This window comes from Coregonus lavaretus (genome assembly GCF_964263955.1).
Source record: "Coregonus lavaretus genome assembly, chromosome: 37".
In the NCBI taxonomy this organism is placed as follows: domain Eukaryota; kingdom Metazoa; phylum Chordata; class Actinopteri; order Salmoniformes; family Salmonidae; genus Coregonus; species Coregonus lavaretus.
The window spans coordinates 10578071-10597869 of NC_140024.1; the positions used below are offsets into that span (position 1 = coordinate 10578071).

At 42.5% G+C, this 19799-nt stretch overlaps 2 protein-coding genes across 4 annotated transcripts in view; both read left to right on the forward strand.

Moving 5' to 3' along the window:
- Positions 1 to 9858, forward strand: part of LOC311111633 (ankyrin repeat domain-containing protein 11-like) — a 139978-nt gene extending 130120 nt beyond the window's left edge. Inside the window, exons 10-14 of the mRNA XM_084154407.1 lie at positions 54 to 7321; positions 7524 to 7622; positions 7864 to 8031; positions 8163 to 8255; positions 8382 to 9858. Coding sequence (XP_084010533.1) covers positions 54 to 7321; positions 7524 to 7622; positions 7864 to 8031; positions 8163 to 8255; positions 8382 to 8567 — 7814 coding nt within the window. The 3' untranslated portion in view covers positions 8568 to 9858. The remainder of the gene's footprint in view (positions 1 to 53; positions 7322 to 7523; positions 7623 to 7863; positions 8032 to 8162; positions 8256 to 8381) is intronic.
- Positions 9859 to 17428: 7570 nt separating this feature from the next.
- Positions 17429 to 19544, forward strand: LOC311111433 (putative nuclease HARBI1). 3 transcript variants are annotated; one of them, XM_084154149.1, is made up of 6 exons: positions 17429 to 17515; positions 17595 to 17630; positions 17729 to 18283; positions 18353 to 18468; positions 18565 to 18676; positions 18771 to 19542. In XM_084154149.1, the coding sequence occupies exons 3-6, from the start codon at positions 17812 to 17814 to the stop codon at positions 19139 to 19141; spliced, it is 1071 nt and encodes a 356-aa protein (XP_084010275.1). In that variant the 5' UTR covers positions 17429 to 17515; positions 17595 to 17630; positions 17729 to 17811; the 3' UTR covers positions 19142 to 19542. The 3 variants fall into 3 exon arrangements, 2 of the variants coding, with proteins under 2 accessions (XP_084010275.1, XP_084010276.1); XM_084154150.1 differs by lacking the exon at positions 17429 to 17515 and having other exon boundaries at positions 17595 to 18283; XR_014610770.1 differs by lacking the exons at positions 17429 to 17515; positions 17595 to 17630; positions 18353 to 18468 and having other exon boundaries at positions 17727 to 18283; positions 18771 to 19544.
- The last annotated feature ends 255 nt before the right edge of the window (positions 19545 to 19799 follow it).

A 19799-nucleotide genomic window follows, 5' to 3' on the forward strand; every position in this document is an offset into this window, starting at 1 on the left:
TTTTGCTGTTATTGAACTGTTATTTATTTGATTGTATCATCTCTTTTTTTCAGAATCCTCAGAGGAAGAAGATGCCCCATCGTTTGCCCCATCCAGTTCTGTTGAGGGCAATAACACAGACTCAGAGTTTGAGAAGGGCCTGAAGCTGATAGGGAAGAAAGAGCTGGATCAGCCCCTATCCACAACAACTACCCCCGTCAAGGACGAGTATGAGTTTGACGAGGATGATGAGGAAGAGCGCGTCCCTCCGGTGGACGACAAGCACTTGCTCAAGAAAGAGTTCCGCAAGGAGTCTCCCAGTGTCACTAAGGCTAGCGGCTTAATTTCAATACCGAAGGGGGAGGTGGTCAAAACCTATTCCAAAAGCAACTCGCTCACACCAAAGAAGACTGTTAGACGGATTCTCTCTGACAGCTCAGACGAGGATGATGGGACGTTGTGTTTCACACCTATGCCCACACCACGGCAACCAGCGCCACCTACCAATGCCAAGGCCCGGGACTCTGCTACACTGAGCTCGAAGCAGCAGAAAGAGAAAACTAAAGTGAAGAAGAAGAGGAAGAAGGAGACAAAAAATAATGTCAGTAAGGAGGTCAGATTTGGTAAAGTCAATGACAAATTCTGCACTTCTGACTCTGATTGTGGGGACATAGGGAGTGAGGATGATAAAGGCTCTATGAAGAGCTCGAACTGTATAAAGGACTCCACAATGAGCCTAAAAGAATCCTCTGCGTTCAGTACTCACTCTGCATCCTCTTCCTCCTCTTCTCATGGAAGCATGAGCTCTCAGAAACTGACACCCTCGCTGACAGAGCATAACCCAAAGCAGTGGAGGACAGACGGCTGGAAGACTGTGTCATCTCCTGTATGGTCAGATGTTAGCTCCCTCTCTGACTCTGTTAGAACAAGGCTTTCCAGTGAGTCGGACTACTCCTCTGCCGACTCAAGTGTCGAGTCAGTGAAACAGGTGAAAAAGAAAGCACAGGAAAACAGAAAGAAAAACAATGTGCACACCAATGCACTAGACAAAAAGAACTCTGACTTTCACAAGAACTCCAACACAGACAGTACGGTCTCCAAAATGGATAAAGATGGCAAAGTGTTGAAAAAGCATAAAGTAAAACACAAGCACAAAAACAAAGAGAAAGAAAAGGCTCCCAGTTTAGTGCTCAATCAAGACATGAACGAGAAATTTGTTAAAAGCTTCTCATTTGATTTTGATGATTCAAGGCAAAAGTCACTCCTTGTTGAGACTGAGTCCCCAGCTGAAAGCAAAGTCAAGCTGTCTAAACATGAAAAAGAGCATTTGAAAAAGGAGGACAGGTTGTCGAAGGGCAAGTCTGAGGACAGAGACTGGTCTTCTGGAAAAGAAGTGCAAAGAACTGCTAAGGAGGAGAAATCCAAGAAAACAAAAGAGTCCACCAAGGAGAAGCCTAGCAAGGAGGAGAGGGAAAAGCCCTTGAAAACTGAAAAAGAAAAGAGCCTCAAGGAAAAAGAGAAGCCCAAGGAGGAGAAACAACAAAAGATTCATAAAGAGGAGAAGAAGAAAAAGTCAAAGGACAAGTCATCTAAACCAGACAGGAAGAGCAGTGAGCAAAAAGAAGAAAAACATATTAAGGTGGATAAGGAGAAAAATGCCAGGGAGGAGAAGGAAAAATCTAAGAAAGAAAAGGTTCAGAAGGAAGAGCCTGATTATGAAGTCTATGATGTCAGTAACCGTTTCTTAAACCTGGAAGACACCAAGCTCAGTGCCTCAGACGACCACCATGACCGATGGGCATCAGACCTTTCCTCTGACTGCGACCTATTTGGAGATGACAGCTGGGATGCTCCTCCTGTGAAGGACTACAAAGAATATAAAGCAAACAACACTGTAAAGCTGATCGTTGAGACTGAAAAAATTGAGAGCAGAGACCGGAGGAAGGAAAACAAAATCAAAGACAAGAAATTAGATCATAATGACAAACGGTCAGAGAAAGAGCCTACCTCCAAGAAGAAAGAGAAAGACTCTTCAGAAAAGATTTGTGACAAGAAAAAGGATTTGACCGAAAAACTGAAACTCAACTCCAGCCACTCTGTAGAAAAGGAGAAGAAGCGAAAGGAATCTGCAGATACTGTCAAAGAGAAGAAAGAGAAGGACTCCATGGACAGCAGTAGAGACCGAAAAGATTCCTATGAGTTCACTAAAGAAAGAAAGGACTTGAAAATCAAACAGGAGTCCATCAGAGACGATTATGGGAATGATGCCTTCTTCAAAGAAATTGAAACTGTCAGCAAACCATGTGAAATTAGAGAGAGGAACCACTCTGGAAAAGAGAAGGAGAGAAAGGGAGATGGGGTGGAAAAGAGAGAAAAGACTAAAGCTGACAAACACAAGGAAAAGCCTAAAGACCGATCCATAGAACAGGATAAGGAGAAGCCTGACAAGACAGCAACTGAGAAGCCTTTGAAGGAAAAAGACACAGATAGAGGCTCTAAAGACAAGAAGGAGGGAGCTAAAGACAAACACAAAGACACACACAGCAAGGACAGGAAGATGTCTTCAGAACAAACTAAGGACAAGAAAGAAAAGGCTTCACAGGACAAGCATGCTGACAGGGATAAAGATGTCGTTGAGGTGAAGAAGGAGGAGAGAAAACCTGAGAAAGTAAAACCTGAGAAAACATGGTACAAGATCGCAGACATTTTCACAGATGAAAGTGAGGATGAAGAAGACAATTACAACGGAGGTGTGGCCAAGTTAAGTGATTCCCTTGGGTTGTCAGATTCTCACAGGAAAGACTCCACACCTGACAGGGATGAGCTTGATCACTTCCAAACGGAAAAACCCAGAAAATATTCTGCTGAGGCCAAACACACAACAGAAAAACCGAAAGAAAAAGACCACAAGAAAAAAGACAAGACCACATTTGATATGGGGAAAGAGAGGAAGGGCTCCTTAGAGAAACACAACAAAGATAAGAAAGAAAAGGATTCTGTTGATGCGAAACACAAGGAACGCAAAGACAGAATGTCTGTGGACTCAAACCAAGAGAAGAAAAACAAGCAGAAGCTGTTGGACAAGAGGGAAGCTAGTGAGGAAAAGACCAAGAGTAAATATAAAGACAAGCAAGATCATGTTAACGACAGAAAGCCCTCAAAGGGGAGTGGGGAAAATGAAAAGTCGCTCTTGGAGAAGCTGGAGGAAGAGGCCATGAATGACTACAAGGATGACTCCAATGACAAGAACAGTGAGTTATCCTCAGACAGCTTCACTGATCAGGGTCATGAGCCAGTGCTCAGCAGCTACTATGATTCCTCCAACATCAGCCTGCCAGACATTACTGATGAGAGACGAGACTCACTCTCCATATCTAATCCTCAAGACAAGTTCAGAGAGAAAGAGAGGCACCGGCATTCATCTTCATCATCCTCCAAAAAGAGTCATGACAAGGAGAAGGACAAAGTCAAGAAGGAAAAGGGGGATAAACAAGACAAGATAGAGGAAATAAGAGAATCCTATGGACGCAGAGAAAGTCTGCCCTTCGAGAAGGAGCCTATGCCATTAGAAGCGGACCCTTACACATTTCCATTTGGGTCTAAGGGCGATAAAGATGATTTTGATAAGACATTGGAGTTTGAAAAGGAGATGTCTAAAAAAGCTGACAAAGACAAATTGAGTACTGTCATCAGTGATAAGATCAAGGACAAAAAGAAAAAAGAGAAACATAAGGAGAAAGTCAAAGAGGAGAAACACAAGTACACGGACGGCTTTGGATCACTTAAACACTCCAAGGAGGATATCAAATCTGGATTGAAAGAGAGTCCTCAAATTACCAATTTGAAGGAAAGATCAAAGGAAGACAGTCCCAAATTTGATGTGAAAAAAGAAAGAAACCGAGACTCCTTGGACAAAGACAGTAGGGCAGACCATGTTAAGTCCAAGGCTAAGGAAGAAAATGAAAAAGTAATTCAATCTAAAGACACAGCTCGCAAAGACAACCGCCCACGTTCAAAGCTTCTGGTTGATGGAGATCTCAGACTAACCAGCTTTGGGCAAATGTTAGGTTTAAAAGACCAGGAGATTGAAGAACGCCATAAGAAGCATAAGGAGAGGATGAAGCAGATGGAGAAACTAAGACACAGATCAGGGGATCCCAAACTTAGGGATAAAACGAAGTCCACTGATGAAATAAAGAAAAATCGCAATGAACTATCATCAAAAAAATCAAATAGTTTAGAATCTGCATTGAAAGAGAAGAAGCTCAAAGATGTTTGTCTCCCAGCCCAAATTATGTCCCCGGAAAGAAAGATACAACCCATTGACACTCAAAATTCAAAGGACTGGCTTGCAGGCCATCAGATGAAAGAAAATCTCCCTGCCTCACCTAGGCAAGATCCGAATAGGCCAACGGGTGCTCCCACCCCCACATCTGTAATCTCTTGTCCCAGCTATGAGGACATCATGCAGACGCCACGGACTCCATCCTGCAGTGCAGAGGACTACCCTGATATAATGTTTGATGGGTTAGATTGTCAGAACTCATCAGCCATGGCCATGTCTATGAATGCCTGCTCCCCATCATTCTTTGACAGGTACTCCAACTCATCACACACCTTCCAAGAGGGGACTTGTTTAACTCCGGCTAAGAATCTCCAGTTGCCCCTTGTCAGTCGATCGGCTTCATCTGATGTTAGAAGACCCCTGGAAGATGAGTTCAAAGCTGAAGATGGCAAGTTTCTGCAACACATTTTGCCTGACACCTCAGAGTTTGACTTGGCAGCCTCCCAGCCTCCAGAAGACAAGGCAGCGTCAGTGGAGAGACTTGAATGCCTGTCTCCTCCTTACTTCTCACCTATTAGAATGCTGTCTCCCGGGCTGGAACTTGCCCAGCCAGCACCAGACGGGGCCACCACAGCAATGGCTGGCACAGAGACCAGTGAACACCTGCCTGAGAGTGTCTACAATAACTTCCTGATGAAGCCCTCAACGCCAGTCCACAGACCTGACCCCCAGGAGCCGTGTCTGGACATTGCTGCTCCACCCACCCCTGCACCTGCTGCTCTTCCTCTCCTGGAAATTGATGACCTTTCTGAGCCTCTTCAAAGTGAGCCCAGTCTTGTTCCCTCTGACCCAGTCAGTGGCAGTGAGTTTCTGCCCCCTGTCGTTGAGGAAAAGGATGAGGAGGAAGAAGAGGACTACGAAGAAGATGAGGAGGAGGAGGAGGAGGAGGAAGAAGAAGAAGAGGAGGAGGACGAGGAGGAAGGGGATCTTGAAGAACCAACAGATGCTGATCATCATGCTGCTGAGGAGACTGAGCAGACAAGGGACGTCTGCTCATTCTCTCCTCCAAGGGTTGAAGAGCCTTTGAGGAAGAGCTGGGCTGAATCTCCAGACAGAAGCGTTACAGAGGTGCATCAGTTGACTCCCCCACATCCACCACCCAACCTGGTGGAGAACTCCAGTGATCATACCATCAGCTGGAACTCTGAAATGCTCTTGAAATCTCCTCAAAGGACTTATGGGGAAATAGAGGCAGCTGTCTCCAAGATAACCAGCCCCTTCTCGCATTCAGACAGTGATTTGCAGCACATTACTGCCATACCTGGCCATCCATCAGTGACCCCTCCATATGCTGCTTACAGGTCCTATGTACCTGATACTGACTTTGACGAGCAAAAAGAGGCTGTGGAGGACATTCCAATTTCTCCAGCAAGACCTGAAATGACACCCATGGAATTGGAACCAAACTACTTGACAACCACCTCATCCTCCACAAGGTTAGAGTGTTTCTTCACAGACTGCAAGCCAAACTTGGAGGATAATCACCAGATGGACTCAGAGCTTTCTTGTGCAGTACAAGATGGCAGACAAAACTCCCATGGCTTTACTTCTGAGAGCCATATGCCTCTAGCAGTAAGCCACGAGCCAGTGGTGCCCTGGACAGACCCATTCTCAGCTACAGTGGATGAACTGGATGATCTTGGCCCTTTCTCTCTACCTGACCTCCCTTCTCTCTCCCTCCCGACCTCCCTACCAGACAAGGAGATGCCAGAGCTTGACGTCAGAGATGCAGAGCCAGCCGACCACAAGCATCCACCTACTCAAATAAGGCCTCCTGCTATTGAAACAATAGAGGACGAAGAGCTTATGGAGGTTGACCTGCCTATCCTGGCCAAACCACTGTGCCCTCCCACGGTCCTACCACTCAATGATTCTTTGCAGGATTTGGTTGTGCCCTCACCAAAACACAATTTCCAACCAGAATTTGAGTCAGAGCCTCAGAATGTCCCTGAAATTAACTTTGTGAAACCACAGGTCTTCGAAAACAGAGACACATATGAAGAGACTGATGAGAGCGATGGAAACATGATGTTCTCAGCTGTTGATACAAACAATACTCAGCATCACAGGCAGATGTCACTGACAGAGTCTTTATCAGTTGTAATTACTCCATGTATGGACTCCTTGACAACTGTTAAACCAGAACAAAGTGGGCAGATATCAGATCCCTTTGTTGGGCCAACTTGCAGTCCAGTCCCCTCAGTTCCTCTGCCAGTTGCTGTCACAATTTCTGGCACAGTCCATGTTTCGGAGGCTCTTGAGACAACATCTAAGCTCACGGTCACTCTGACAACATTGCCAACTGACCTTCCCAAGAAGGTGGAGGAGATCCCACAGAGAATGACCAGAAATAGGGCCCAGATGCTGGCAAAACAGGAGAATACCACCACCAACACAAAAAAGCAGAGTAGTAGAGTAGTAGCAGAGAGTACGACCACCACCACTATACCTGATAGCGTGATGCCTCCATCTGTCCCTACCCCTGTCACCACGAGCATGGCTGTAACCACAACCACCCCTATCCCCACCCCCACCTTTGTCCCCTTTGTTGTTCTGGAGAAAGAAAAGGAGGCTGTCACCACCATCTCCACCACACCAACCATTATCCCGGCTCCCCTGCCTCCTGTAGTGGTCAGCAAAACTAAAGGTCGGCCGGTGGAGGAAGAGGAATCCCAGACGCAGCATCCACGCAAGAGGAAGTTCCCGAAACCGCAAGTTCAGCTGGTCAACACAGCCATGCAGCAGACCAGGGAGATGATTCAACAGACGCTGGCTGTCATTGTCAACGCCATCAAACTGGATGACATAGAACCCTACCACAGTGACCGCTCCAACCCTTACTTCGAATACCTGCAGATACGGAAAAAAATTGAGGAGAAGAGGAAGATATTGTGCTACATCACACCACAGGCCCCTCAGTGCTACGCTGAGTATGTGACCTACACAGGCTCCTACCTGCTGGATGGCAAGCCTCTCAGCAAGCTGCACATCCCAGTGGTGAGTACCTCCCTTCCCCTCCAAATGTTCACACATCTGTTGATTCATTGATTTTATTTCATGACAATGATAAACATCAAGTAACTGCATTCTGTAACCTATAATAACCGCACAGCACCTTTACAACAAAAGTTGTAACTTTGTTGCAATGGAAAGATTGGTTACATCATAACCTCAAATAATTATTGCCCTGGTTTCTCAGATTGCTCCACCTCCATCGTTATCGGAGCCCCTGAAGGAGCTCTTCAGACAGCAGGAGGCAGTGAGGGGGAAGCTGAGACTGCAGCACAGCATAGAGAGGGTAAGAACCAGGGCTCACTGTACCCTCCCAAATATCTATCCATCTCACTTCTGAAGTCTCACTGAGAAGGAGTGCTTTGAACGATCCTTTGATGAATGTTCAAAGCTGCTATGTAATAGAAATGCAACAGCAATATGCATTTCTCCAACCAAGCAATCTTTTCTGAAGTAAAGTTGAAATTCCAGTCTGTCACCCCTCTCTCCAATCTTATTGTATTGACTTTCTATATCTCTCCTTCCAGGAAAAGCTTATTGTCTCGTGTGAGCAAGAAGTACTGCGGGTCCATTGCAGAGCAGCAAGGACGATAGCCAATCAGGCCGTCCCATTCAGTGCCTGCACTATGTTACTGGACTCTGAGGTGTACAACATGCCAACAGAGAGTCAGGTGCGTCTGTGGGTGGTAAAAAAGGTGGGCAAAAAGTTGACAGATAGGGCCATTGACATGGGATTTGTTTAGTCATCTCTTCCAATTACTCTTAATATTTTATATACATAAATATAAAATGTGACATGCTTTAACTCTTGTCATCTTTAACTCAGGGTGATGAGAACAAGTCAGTGAGAGATCGCTTCAACGCCCGCCAGTTCATTTCCTGGATCCAGGATGTGGATGACAAATATGACCGCATGAAGGTAACGATATGACTGTACTTCATCTTTTATGGCACATTTGCTATGTGGTTGATATGCAGGGTATCTGTGTACGGCAGTTGTATTTCTGCCGGTTCATAATGGCCTCTCTCGCTCTTCTCTTCTCAGACGTGTCTGTTAATGCGGCAGCAGCATGAGGCAGCTGCCCTGAACGCAGTGCAGAGGATGGAGTGGCAACTGAAGGTGCAGGAGCTGGACCCTGCTGTACACAAGTCTCTGTGCGTCAACGAGGTCCCCTCCTTCTACGTGCCAATGGTTGACGTCAATGATGACTTTGTGCTGTTGCCCGCGTGACAGAAACATGCACTCGTTCACAGAGTTAGAGGTCAAATATCATCACTTTTCAAACAGACATCAAACAGAACGTATGGTAAGGGCTAGCCGGTTTGAAGAGGACTAAAACCTATATATTATATAGAAAAAAGTAAAAGAAAAAAAAACTTGCTAATGATTCCCTTCCATGAGAGGAAGAAGCATCTTTTTACCGGGGAAAAAACACAACTTGCACTTTCATCCCTCAAGTTTTTATGCTTTTGTTCAGAATATAAAAAGCAAAACGGCTTTGCTTTGAAGCACCCAACACCACCTCCCTTTTAGGTGATGTTGGGATCGAGAATAGGGGAGAAGATATAGAAATATTTTTCTGCATTTATTGGTCCCCGTAAATGAAACAACAAAGGAACGCCGGAGAGGAGCCCTCCTACCATTCTGGATCATCTCCTGGTGGATGGGAATGAGGCACCACAGTGGACACAGAGCTCCAGGTGAGCCTTGAAGAGGAGAAAGCAGCACATGGCCAGAAGGGCATGCATGCGCTATGCGGTGGTGCAACATGTGGCATCTGCAGGACCTCCAGCCTCTCCCTGTTGAAAGGACAGGGGAGTCTGTGTGGACGCTGTCTCTCTCTGGTCGGGACCATAAGGCCACACTCAGTCAGAGAGCCTCAGTCCCCTCTGTCCACAGCCCTCCACCACACCCGGTAGAACCAGCAACCTGCCCCAGAGCAGAGTACAGCCAAGGGTCCATAGAGTGTGTCAGGGGGTTAATGCCGGAGGGGAAGAGACGGCATCTTCAGCCTCATGGCCTGGGCAGAGCATGGGGATGAACCGGAGCATCCCCACCAGAGTCTGGTCACCTGGCTCTGCATGCAGGAAGAACCAGCCTCTGACACTCTGCCAAGCTAGGTAGAACACACACACCTGTTCACCTGCAACTATGACTGCAAATGGAAAAACAGGACAAAAGAATAATACAAGAATGTTGCGATTCAAAGATTCAAGACTAAACAGATGGTGGTTTAGCGGAGAATATTCTTCTTTTTGTCGATTTCTTTACTTGGGCATTTAATTGTTTCTGAGGAAGTGACTTGAAACACTACAGAGCCAATATTAGTTTAATGGAAAAAAATAAAACTGAAAAAAAATTGTATTCCGTAAATTATGTACAGTTTTTATATTCGTTAACCAATGTATTCTTGCTGCCTTCTAGATAATTTATTTTGCCACACATTACTGCACAGTTGTAAATAACTTATGTACTGTAACATCACTCAGTTAAGTGTAAAAAAATAAATGAATAAAAATTATCTTTGTATGTACAGTTCACTTTCGGGCAGCACTTTCCCCTTCATACCCATGGGCCAAAATGTGTACACGTTGTCAGTATTTTAAAGACTCCAGTGCACAGTTGTAATGTTCCCATCTATAGATTTTGTCCAGGGCTGGTCAAAATGAGTTACCTGGGTTGGAATCACCACAACATAAATAGGTAGTACAAAACCCCACCGTAATGGCCAAACTAAGGGCCACAAATATAGTCCTCAGATGTAGCAAAATGGTTATTGAATTATTTAAAGAATAGAATAGTTATATTAGTCATTGCTTTATTACACAATTATATCAGAAAAAAAAACATTGAAACCAAGAAAATGCCTTTTTACAGTGAATATTTTTTATTTACTCCATGTTGGGCAAGTCAAACAAGGGTCCATCTGGATTGGTCAAGAAAGAAATGCCACTAACAAGCAAAACCATCACATTCATTTATAATTCTGGATGGGATTTTCTTTTTGTAATTTTTTCTTTAATCTACCCATTAATTGTACTTTAATTGTACTTTAATTGTATGTGTGGGTCTTTATGAATAATATTCATCATGATGTTGGAGAATTTCCAGGACACAAGACTAGGGATCTGATAGCCAGCTCAATATTTTAAATCCTTAACTTCCCTTTTTGAAAGTCACTGTCATAAGCATTACTGTTTTTCAGGCCACATCAGATTGACATGAATTTAGCTGATTTCTTCTGTATACCACCTAAAACTACTAAACTAAAGAAATGTTTAGAATCTTAATTTTTAGCAAAGCTGTTTATCCACAAGATACAGGCCACATTCCATATTGGTTTTAAAAATGTATTCTTGCTTTAATTATGGAATGTGTTAGCTTCCAAACTCCCTGGGTCCATACTTGCGACCATTATAATTATAAGTCTTTTTTTTTTTTCTCCGACTCAAAATGCACATCAGCCAATTCAAATTGTTGACGTAGTTGCATGTGATAAAATGCTACATGTTAGCTATTCCCATTACATAACCTGACACATTTAGCCCTATGCTAACCTGACCCGAAGGCAGTGATTGTCAGGTTACAAATTCTGCATCAGCCAATTTCAAATCTTTACGTAGATGGACGTAATAGAACACTTTTCCATGAGAGCATCCTTAACAGAAGTCAACCGGCACCATCTGCTAATCAAAGTTAATCAAAAGAAGAATAAAATGTAAACTGGACCAATAGCTCAGTGTAGCGAGCCTGGCTCCTGGTCATTTTTTGACAATTTGCGGCTCTCCGCCACTTCTCAGAATGGTGCTTGTTGAACCTCTAAATGTCTAAGCATATGGAGGGGGAGAGGGGGAGGGGGTTCTCCTAAGCTAACATGGAATTGTTTTAAGATGGTCATACCATGGATCATTTAGCTATTTGATTAAGAATTTTAGGACCCATGTAAGTATGGAAAAAAAATATGAAAACAATATTTGATAAAATATGGGCTTTACTACTATAGCCCATAGAAACAAATTGAAAAACACATTCATAAATGGATAAAAAGACAGTAAAAAAAATAATCATAAGGAATAAGGTTTTGAAGTGTCTGTCCTATATCTAGGAGATCAGGAAATATGTGTATATATTTTTTTGACACATATTTAACCAATTTTTTTGGCACAAAACTAACTCCATACTTCACTTTTTTTTTTTTTTTTTACCGGTACCTGGTTACCATCAGACGAGTCCCGGGACAGTTGTGGGGGTCTTAGAGCAAAACAAAAACCCCATTGTGTTCTTGATAGTCTCATCTTTCCATAGAGTGGTCATATTAGTTAGTAGGCCAACCGTTCGGACGCTATAGACATTTTCGTGAGAAGACCGATTTTCAAAATGTCTCCTGATCTGACAAACAGCGCTGTAGCTCTGCCACTTTCCACCGCAGATGCGGAAGGCCGACATAGGTGGATGCAGTGGATTGAGATGCAAAAAAAACATATCTCTAGCTTAAACTAACAGATTTGTATGGGTATTTTTTTATGTTAATTAGATTGACACACAGGTACGTCAATAGACTTAAGGATTTTGATCAAGTTTAGATCAAAGCTGAATTAATGTCTGGCAAGATTACTTAATGATTCATTATTATTCTACATACCGAATATAATACCATAGTATAACGTTACTGTTAGACCAAAAACACCACTTATTTTCTTATGTAGGCAACAACATTTTATATGCAGTCCAAAAAAAATAAGAATTCACCTCGTCACAAATGAGTTATTTGAATCAAGCTTTGTGGACCACTAGTAAAGTTTTTTCCTTAAAGGGGCAGTGCAGTCAAAAACAATTTTCCTGTGTTTTATATATATTTCCAATCTGAGGTTGGAATAATACAGAAATTATGATAATGCACTTTTAGTGTAAGAGCTGTTTGAAATTTCAGCTTGTTTGGCTGGGTGGGGTTTTTGGACTGCCTGGTGACATCACGTGTGTATTTGTCATATAGCGAAAACATGCCCTTTGAATTGTCTAACATTAGTAGCAGCATAGTCAAGGATGCATCATGCAATATTGGGACGCTATACTTTACAGACCAAGTGGAAAAAATGTAAACCTTGAATTTGGAGGCTTAAAATATCCCCCTGGTGGCCAAGCTGACCTACTTTAAGAAATGCCATTGGTTGGTGGATATAAAGTCTTGGATCTTTGATAGGCTGATGCGGATAATCACTGCCACCTGGTCAGGTTAGCATAGGGCTAAATGTGCCAGGTTATGTAATAGGAACAGCTAACATGTAGCGTTGTTTCACATGCAACTACGTCAGCGATTTTAATTGGCTGATGTGCATTTTGAGACAGAGAAAGTTTAAACTCAAACTTTTTCAAATGTCCAAGTATGGACCCCCTCTATCTCATTTTGTACAGTAGTGGAGATTAGTTTACAGTATGAGGTGCTGCTCTTCGAATACTCAAAGGGTGGCGCCAAAGTAAAGATGATGCTCCTCTGCGTAACATGGGTAAATTGTTTCTTTGATTTAAAATAACTAGATTTGACTTATATGCGCATGACTGATAACATTTTTAAATTGGCCTTTTAATCAAATTCCTTTTTTGTTAAATTCAGAAATCCCTTCTATGACCAATCACCCTAAAAGCGAGTTACATAGTTTATTCAGAACAATTTAGTGGACTGAGATATTTAACAGGCAGGTAGTTTGTTTCACTTTAGCTTCTCAAGTGTAGCAGTTAAGTTAAGTTTTAATGTTTGGTTTGATAGGCCATCATCATACTGTGCTATATTGTGTTGTTTACCAATCTAAGAGTAAGGCCGAGATAGACAATTATTAAACTTTGACCTCCTCAATTTCATGAACCAAAAAGCAGACACAGACAACTTAGTTAACTCGTACACAAAGGGGAGAAGAATGGTGCAAAAGTGATGGTTAAGGATGTTTCTGTTTTTATCCAATTGGAATATTGATTTGTGAGTATTGATTGTTTCCTTATTTTTGGTGGGTCCTGATTTAAAAAACATTTTGAACTTCCACATAGGATGCCTGTCAGTCTGTGATCTGCGCATTCATCCTAATGGCAATATTAAGTGACATTTTGTGACGTTATGTACACACTCAACATAGCTGTGTATGATGTGTCTATTCAAGTACAATGGGTGTTGCTACTCCAGTGTACAGGCAGTTCACTAGTTGTAGTCCTTGACATTTTGAAAGAGGAACATCTTAGTCACAAGGCAGTAAACGCATGAATAAATGTCATAGCACACAGGTAGTCAGGGTCATGTAGACTTCAGCAGTTTGATTGAAGCCCACAATTGTCTTTTTTTAATTTATTTTTATTTTTTATTTTTATTCCGGGGGGAGGGGGAGTTTTGTCAACAGAATCCTTATGTGTTTTAGATCAGTGTATGTAGTGTTGGGTGTTGTCTTTTTGTCTTGGTTTTTTCTTCTGTACGAAGCATAAAACACCAGTGGCATGTCAATCACTTCTTATGAGCAGAATGTATACCGTTACTATACCCCCGCACCCTCAATATTGTTTACAAGACATCAAGTGTGTTTCGGTTTCGTGTGTGTCTCACCTTAACGGTTTGAGCCCTGCCTTGATTTCTTTATTTGATCATTTATTGAACCACAAAGGCTTGAAATTGTGATAGCTAATTAGTGTCAAATCCAACCCCGGTATTCAAAGCCTGCAGCAAACAGTGCACAGAGCAATAGTTTTAACCATTCAAGTTGGTATTTTTCATTCACATTTTTTGACATTTGGTTGATAAAGACAACATCCCCTGTAATTTTTGTCCAGACACCGGTGTCTCTTACACACGTCCAAATATTATTTCCAACACACACCAGTGAAGAATCATTTCTATAAGGAAATTTAACAAACACCTGTCTCATCCCCATCTCCACCCTACAGATTACCCTGTGATCTCATCAGTCTGCAACAAGTTACCTCTACAAGTTACACTCAATTCGAGTGTTCATTTAATATTTTGTTATTTTAACTGGACATACTGTTATTTTACATAATAGTCACAATTTCAAGCCTTTTTCTAGTTTTCTTTTTCTTTATTGAACAAGACAGTAGCTAATTCTTTAGAATGGAAAAAGACTAATAAAGCATGGAGAACTACTCTTTAAATGGTGAGAAATAACCTATTTATTATCTTTCTGACACCTGTGGTATGTTTCAGTTAAAGGTCTCCGCTGTGTAAATTTTCCTCCTGTAATGCGTTAGAGACATTGTACATAGTTGTAAATAAATATCCCAGGACGTTTTGCACCCTCCTCTTTGTACTAGTCTAAACTTGCGTAGAATGTGGGGTTCTAACAGCAACGAGACAGTGCGCTCGCTGCAGGTGATGTAACTTTTTTTATTTGTACAATGTAGTTGAATTGTGTACATATTGTTGGAGCAGCTATGGGGGAAGGGGTTTGTTGATGCTATCGTCAGTGCTGTTAAAGATCCAGTACTTTCGCCTCTAGCTGTGTTGATTTCCTGCGAAAACAAAAGCGAGAAAATAATAAATACTAAACTGATAAGTAAAAATTCTAAATTGTTATTTTCTACAGTTGCATGTACAGAGAGCGCGAGAACTGCTGTTGTTCCTCAGAGATTATGTTCGTAAATAAAATTTTGAAATACTTTGTGTTTACTGCTTTTATTCAGGAGATGGGCACATCTAGTTTAGCACCATGCCAACACACACACAGGTTATGTTGCACACACAAGCCAAATTAGGAACTTTAACACCAGTTCATTTTTATTAATTAAGATTGATTTGCTGGAAGTTGATTAGCTTTCATTTATCACAGGCAAGTTAAGTTGATAGAATACCAATCAGTATACACATGTAACACTTTACACCCATGTATACTTTATTTGGCAGGGACAATGTACAACAAAACATCCGTTTGTGTATGAGAAGGGATGCTTTGCACCAGATTTAGTTGACAGCTAATTTACACTTTAACTTCATCCATATACTTAATCCCTAGTTTGTCCCAAAGGCAACATTCAGGCTTCTGTGGCACCAAAGTGGTCAACTGAAACCAATTAGAAAACTGTCTATACAGAGGTAGGGGAAACACTGGCGGATCTCTTGCTTTGCCAGCAGGAGGACGCCTGGAAAAGTACATGTTTAGGCTTATATTTAAATCCGTGATCATGAGGGGTTTAGACTTTTGAGAATAACTTTAAGCCAAGTTTTGCCTAGCAATATGACTAGTAGAGGCCATTGTATTTGTTGACACAGAAGTATTTATAGTAGGCTACTTATGAACAAGGTATGAAGAGTTAACCATTTTAAATCATACAAGCGTTTCTATTGACAGTGACATCCACTCCAAAATATAATTCCAGTATGCCTCTATTCACCTCACCTGTTACCTGACTCATCGAGCAGTGTTTGGTGACCATGTTTCGTGAACGACACAATAAAAATATATTTGACAACCAGGGGCCTGTTGCACAAAAGTAGAATTAAGACATCCGGGATAAATGACTCAGCTGAGCTCAATGAAGCCAAAACATGTGCGTCCAGGCTTAATTGGTTGCACAAAGACCAAGCCAGGATGAGCAGACACGGATTCATTAAGCCAGGTGAAACCAATCCTGGATAGGTGCGCGCTCACGGCTCACTCAAATAGACCCCGCCACAGATCACAGATTAACTGATTTACCATGGCAACTAGAGCCGCGTACTTTTCCCCGTCGGAAGCACAAATCCTCATGGAGGCATACGAGGAGGTAAAAGATATAATTAAGAAGAAAGGCAACACCGCCACAGTGATAAAGCAAAGAGAAAAAGTGTGGCAAAGTATTGCAGACCGCCTGAATGCGTAAGTAGTGCACAATTACACACTCACCGCTCCGCTGAAACATCACAATTACAATTCAAATATTTAATTCACATCTCCAAAAATGCAGTTGTACTGTAATTATGAAACGGTTAAATTTTTAATTGAAATGCACTGCAGATATGAGTGAAATTGTGTAAAGTAACTCCATCACACTGTATAAAGCTATGATAAATTTTTTGATATTTTTACTGAAAACAAGACAAAAATACCAAGTAATTTTTTGCAGTGTGACTCCATTAAATGTGTGTGTGTGTGTGTGTGTGTGTGTGTGTGTGTGTGTGTAGATTAAACATGAACGGGCCAAAACGGACATGGCAGCAGGTCAAAATCAAATACAAGAACATTCTGCAGAATGGTATGGTCCCTGACTAATATTTAACAAAGCACAAGCATATATTGTACCCAGAAGGTGCCTGCTCACACATTGTCTGTACTGTTTTAGCAGTGAAAAAGAATACCCACAGACAAGGCACGGGTGGTGGGTCACCAAAGGCTGACCTTACCCCAGCAGAGGACATGGCCTTGGAGCTAAATAAAGGCAGGCCCGTCTTAGAGGGGATCCCTGGGGGGAAAGAGACGAGCATAGGTTCCTCCCAAGATGCCACCCGCTTCATTCAAGGTATGTCCTTCCATCTCTACATGGGATACAACCACATTCATATTGAATCAATTTGGACTGTCTGACTTTGGTTTACCTATTGCCTTGCAGTGTCTGGCAGCACTGTGTTCCTGTTAGAGCCACCAGCACAAGCACCAGACGATGCTGATCCAGTGAGTACTCCATCAAAGGCATACTGTAGGCCTGGCATGTCTTGTCTACTAGCTTCAATATGAATCCGATTAAATGTGATAGGGTGAAGGCCCCAGTGCAGCAGCAACAGCACATGATGGAGATGATGATGAGGAGGAGACCATCTCTCTGGATTCCAGAAGGCATGAGGTATCATGTTAAGACTGTGAAAGTACTATTTACTCTACAATGGTGAGGAGTCCTCATCAAAATCAAAAAATCTAATTTCTTTTACAGGACCCAGATGCTATACAGTGGGAAAACCAGCCTGGCAACATAGTGCGTATTAATAAAAGGACACCACATCCTGCCAAATTCCAGCTGCGCTAATTGTATTGTGTTCACAGAGCTCACAAGCTATCAGAAAGTTGTATGGCAACCACCTCCGGCGCCAAATAGAACTGGCAGACATAGACATTCAGTACAAGAAGAAAAAGATGGAAAATCTTGCACTGGAGTCCGAAATAAAAAAGAGGACAATTAGGAAACTGGACCTTGAAATAAAAAAACTTGAGAGGGAGGTGAGATATGCCTTCAATGTACACTGTATGCTAACTGTAACACAAATGTATTAATCATTATTTTTCTTTCCTCCCCCAGCTCCAAGAAGATGACACAGCTCAAAATAAAAATTAGGTATATTCTCGTAAAGTCAAGTGAGCCATGACATATGAGCTCTTATTGTGAGCACACAGGACGGTGGCATCTTTCTAAGGTTTTTTTTATTTTCCCAGCAATCAGTACAACCAAGTCATCGTTATAAGGCATCGCCCTCTTTTGCCCACCCCCCCAGCACCAGGTGTGGCCACTAGCCTATATGAAGGCCCAAAATTGTGTGTTCCTTTCTGCTCTGACAATGGCATGCCCATTCGTGCGAGATGTGGTGGATGAAGAAGCACTTGTGCTGAGGAGAGCCTTCAGGCGAGAAAGGGTCTTCAGGGACCGGTTGGACCCACTGGCCTTCCCTGATGACCATCTATATGAAAGATACAGGTTTTCTGCAGATGGCATCAGGTATCTATGCAGACTACTGGGTCCCAGGATTAAGCACCGCACTGCACGGAGCCATGCACTGAGTGTGGAGCAAATGGTTTGTGTGGCCTTGCGCTTTTTTGCTAGTGGAGCCTTCCTGTACTCAGTGGGGGATGCAGAACAGCTGAACAAGGCCACAATTTGCCGCACAATAAGGAGTGTGTGTCTGGCTATCAAAGCATTAGCAGATGTCTTCATCTCCTTCCCTGGCCACAGAAGACTCTGTGACATCAAAGAGGAGTTCTATAGGATTGCAGGTAAGAGGATCTACAAATTACAGGACAACTGTTAACACATAGTAGGATACTCATTACTTTGTGTGACAGGTTTCCCCAATGTCATTGGTGCAGTGGACTGCACACACATAAGGATAAAAGCCCCCTCAGGTGCCCATGAGGCCGATTTTGTGAATAGGAAATCCTTTCACAGCATTAATGTTCAGGTGAACATAACTTTTTGATATTGTCCATTGACGAACACTCTGCATTGCCAGTGATGTGCATTGATTGGTGTAATATTCCTCATCTTATGATTTCAGATGGTCTGCAATGCTGACTGTGTGATCAGCAATGTTGTGGCAAAATGGCCTGGCTCAGTCCATGACTCCAGAATCTTTCGGGCCTCTGAAATCTATCAGTGCCTATCACAAGGTAAGCCACACAACCCCTATTTATAACCATCATGGCTGTGTCAAGAATATCACTGTGTTTATGAGGTAGTAATGATGAGATTTTGTGTTGACAGGTGAATTCTCTGGTGTGTTGCTGGGAGACAGGGGGTATGGCTGCCAGCCTTTTCTCCTGACACCTTTCACAGACCCCCAGGAAGCACAGCAGGCCTACAACCATGCCCATGCCAGGACCAGGGCCAGAGTTGAAATGACCTTTGGCCTCCTGAAGGCACGCTTTCACTGCCTTCACAAATTAAGGGTCAGCCCTGTTAGGGCATGTGATATTACTGTGGCTTGTGCTGTCCTCCACAATGTGGCCTGCCTGAGGAAGGAGAGGGCCCCCAGAGTGCCACCAGCCATGGACTGGGACAATCCGGCAATCTTCCCTGATGACGACAGTGGTCGGCTGCTGAGGGACCAATATGTGTTGAATTATTTTAGTTAGTATGTGTGCTTTCAATTTTGGTTAAATATGTCCTGCGGTGGCAGAGGAATTTGGGTTTTTTTGGGTTCGTTTTTTTACGAATTTGGCCTCTTATGATGTTTGTGCGGTATACTGTGTGTAATACAAGGCTGCAGGGAGGCTACTGCATCCATTCATTTGTCTGTTCAGTTGATGTGTATGGATTTGTCCTGCATTTATTTTAGTGTGCAGACATGCAGGGTGTGTTATATACAGACCTTTGAATGTGTATGTATCATTTTGTATAATATGCTTGGATTCTGTGCTTTCCATCTTGTAGAGTCACTGTGACTTCAGTTTCGAAAGGAGCTGATGGTTTACCTGCTTTGTTTTGTCCTTATTCAATAAAGGAACATAATGTTACACATTGTGTTTTTATATTCATATGGAATGTGTATTTGTTTATATGACAGAGTACTAGGGCCACACTGAAGAAAAAGGATAAAGTCATAAATTTATGAGGCTGGTTCTTTCTGCAGAAAAGCTACATATTGTTTTTACAGTTTTGATACTTATGACAATGTGATACTTAATATTCTGGCACATCAGCATGTCTTTGTTTATGAAACCATACTGAAGTACAATTTCACGAAATGCCCCACATCTGTCATTTTAACAACTGTCCTCCTTTAAAACAACT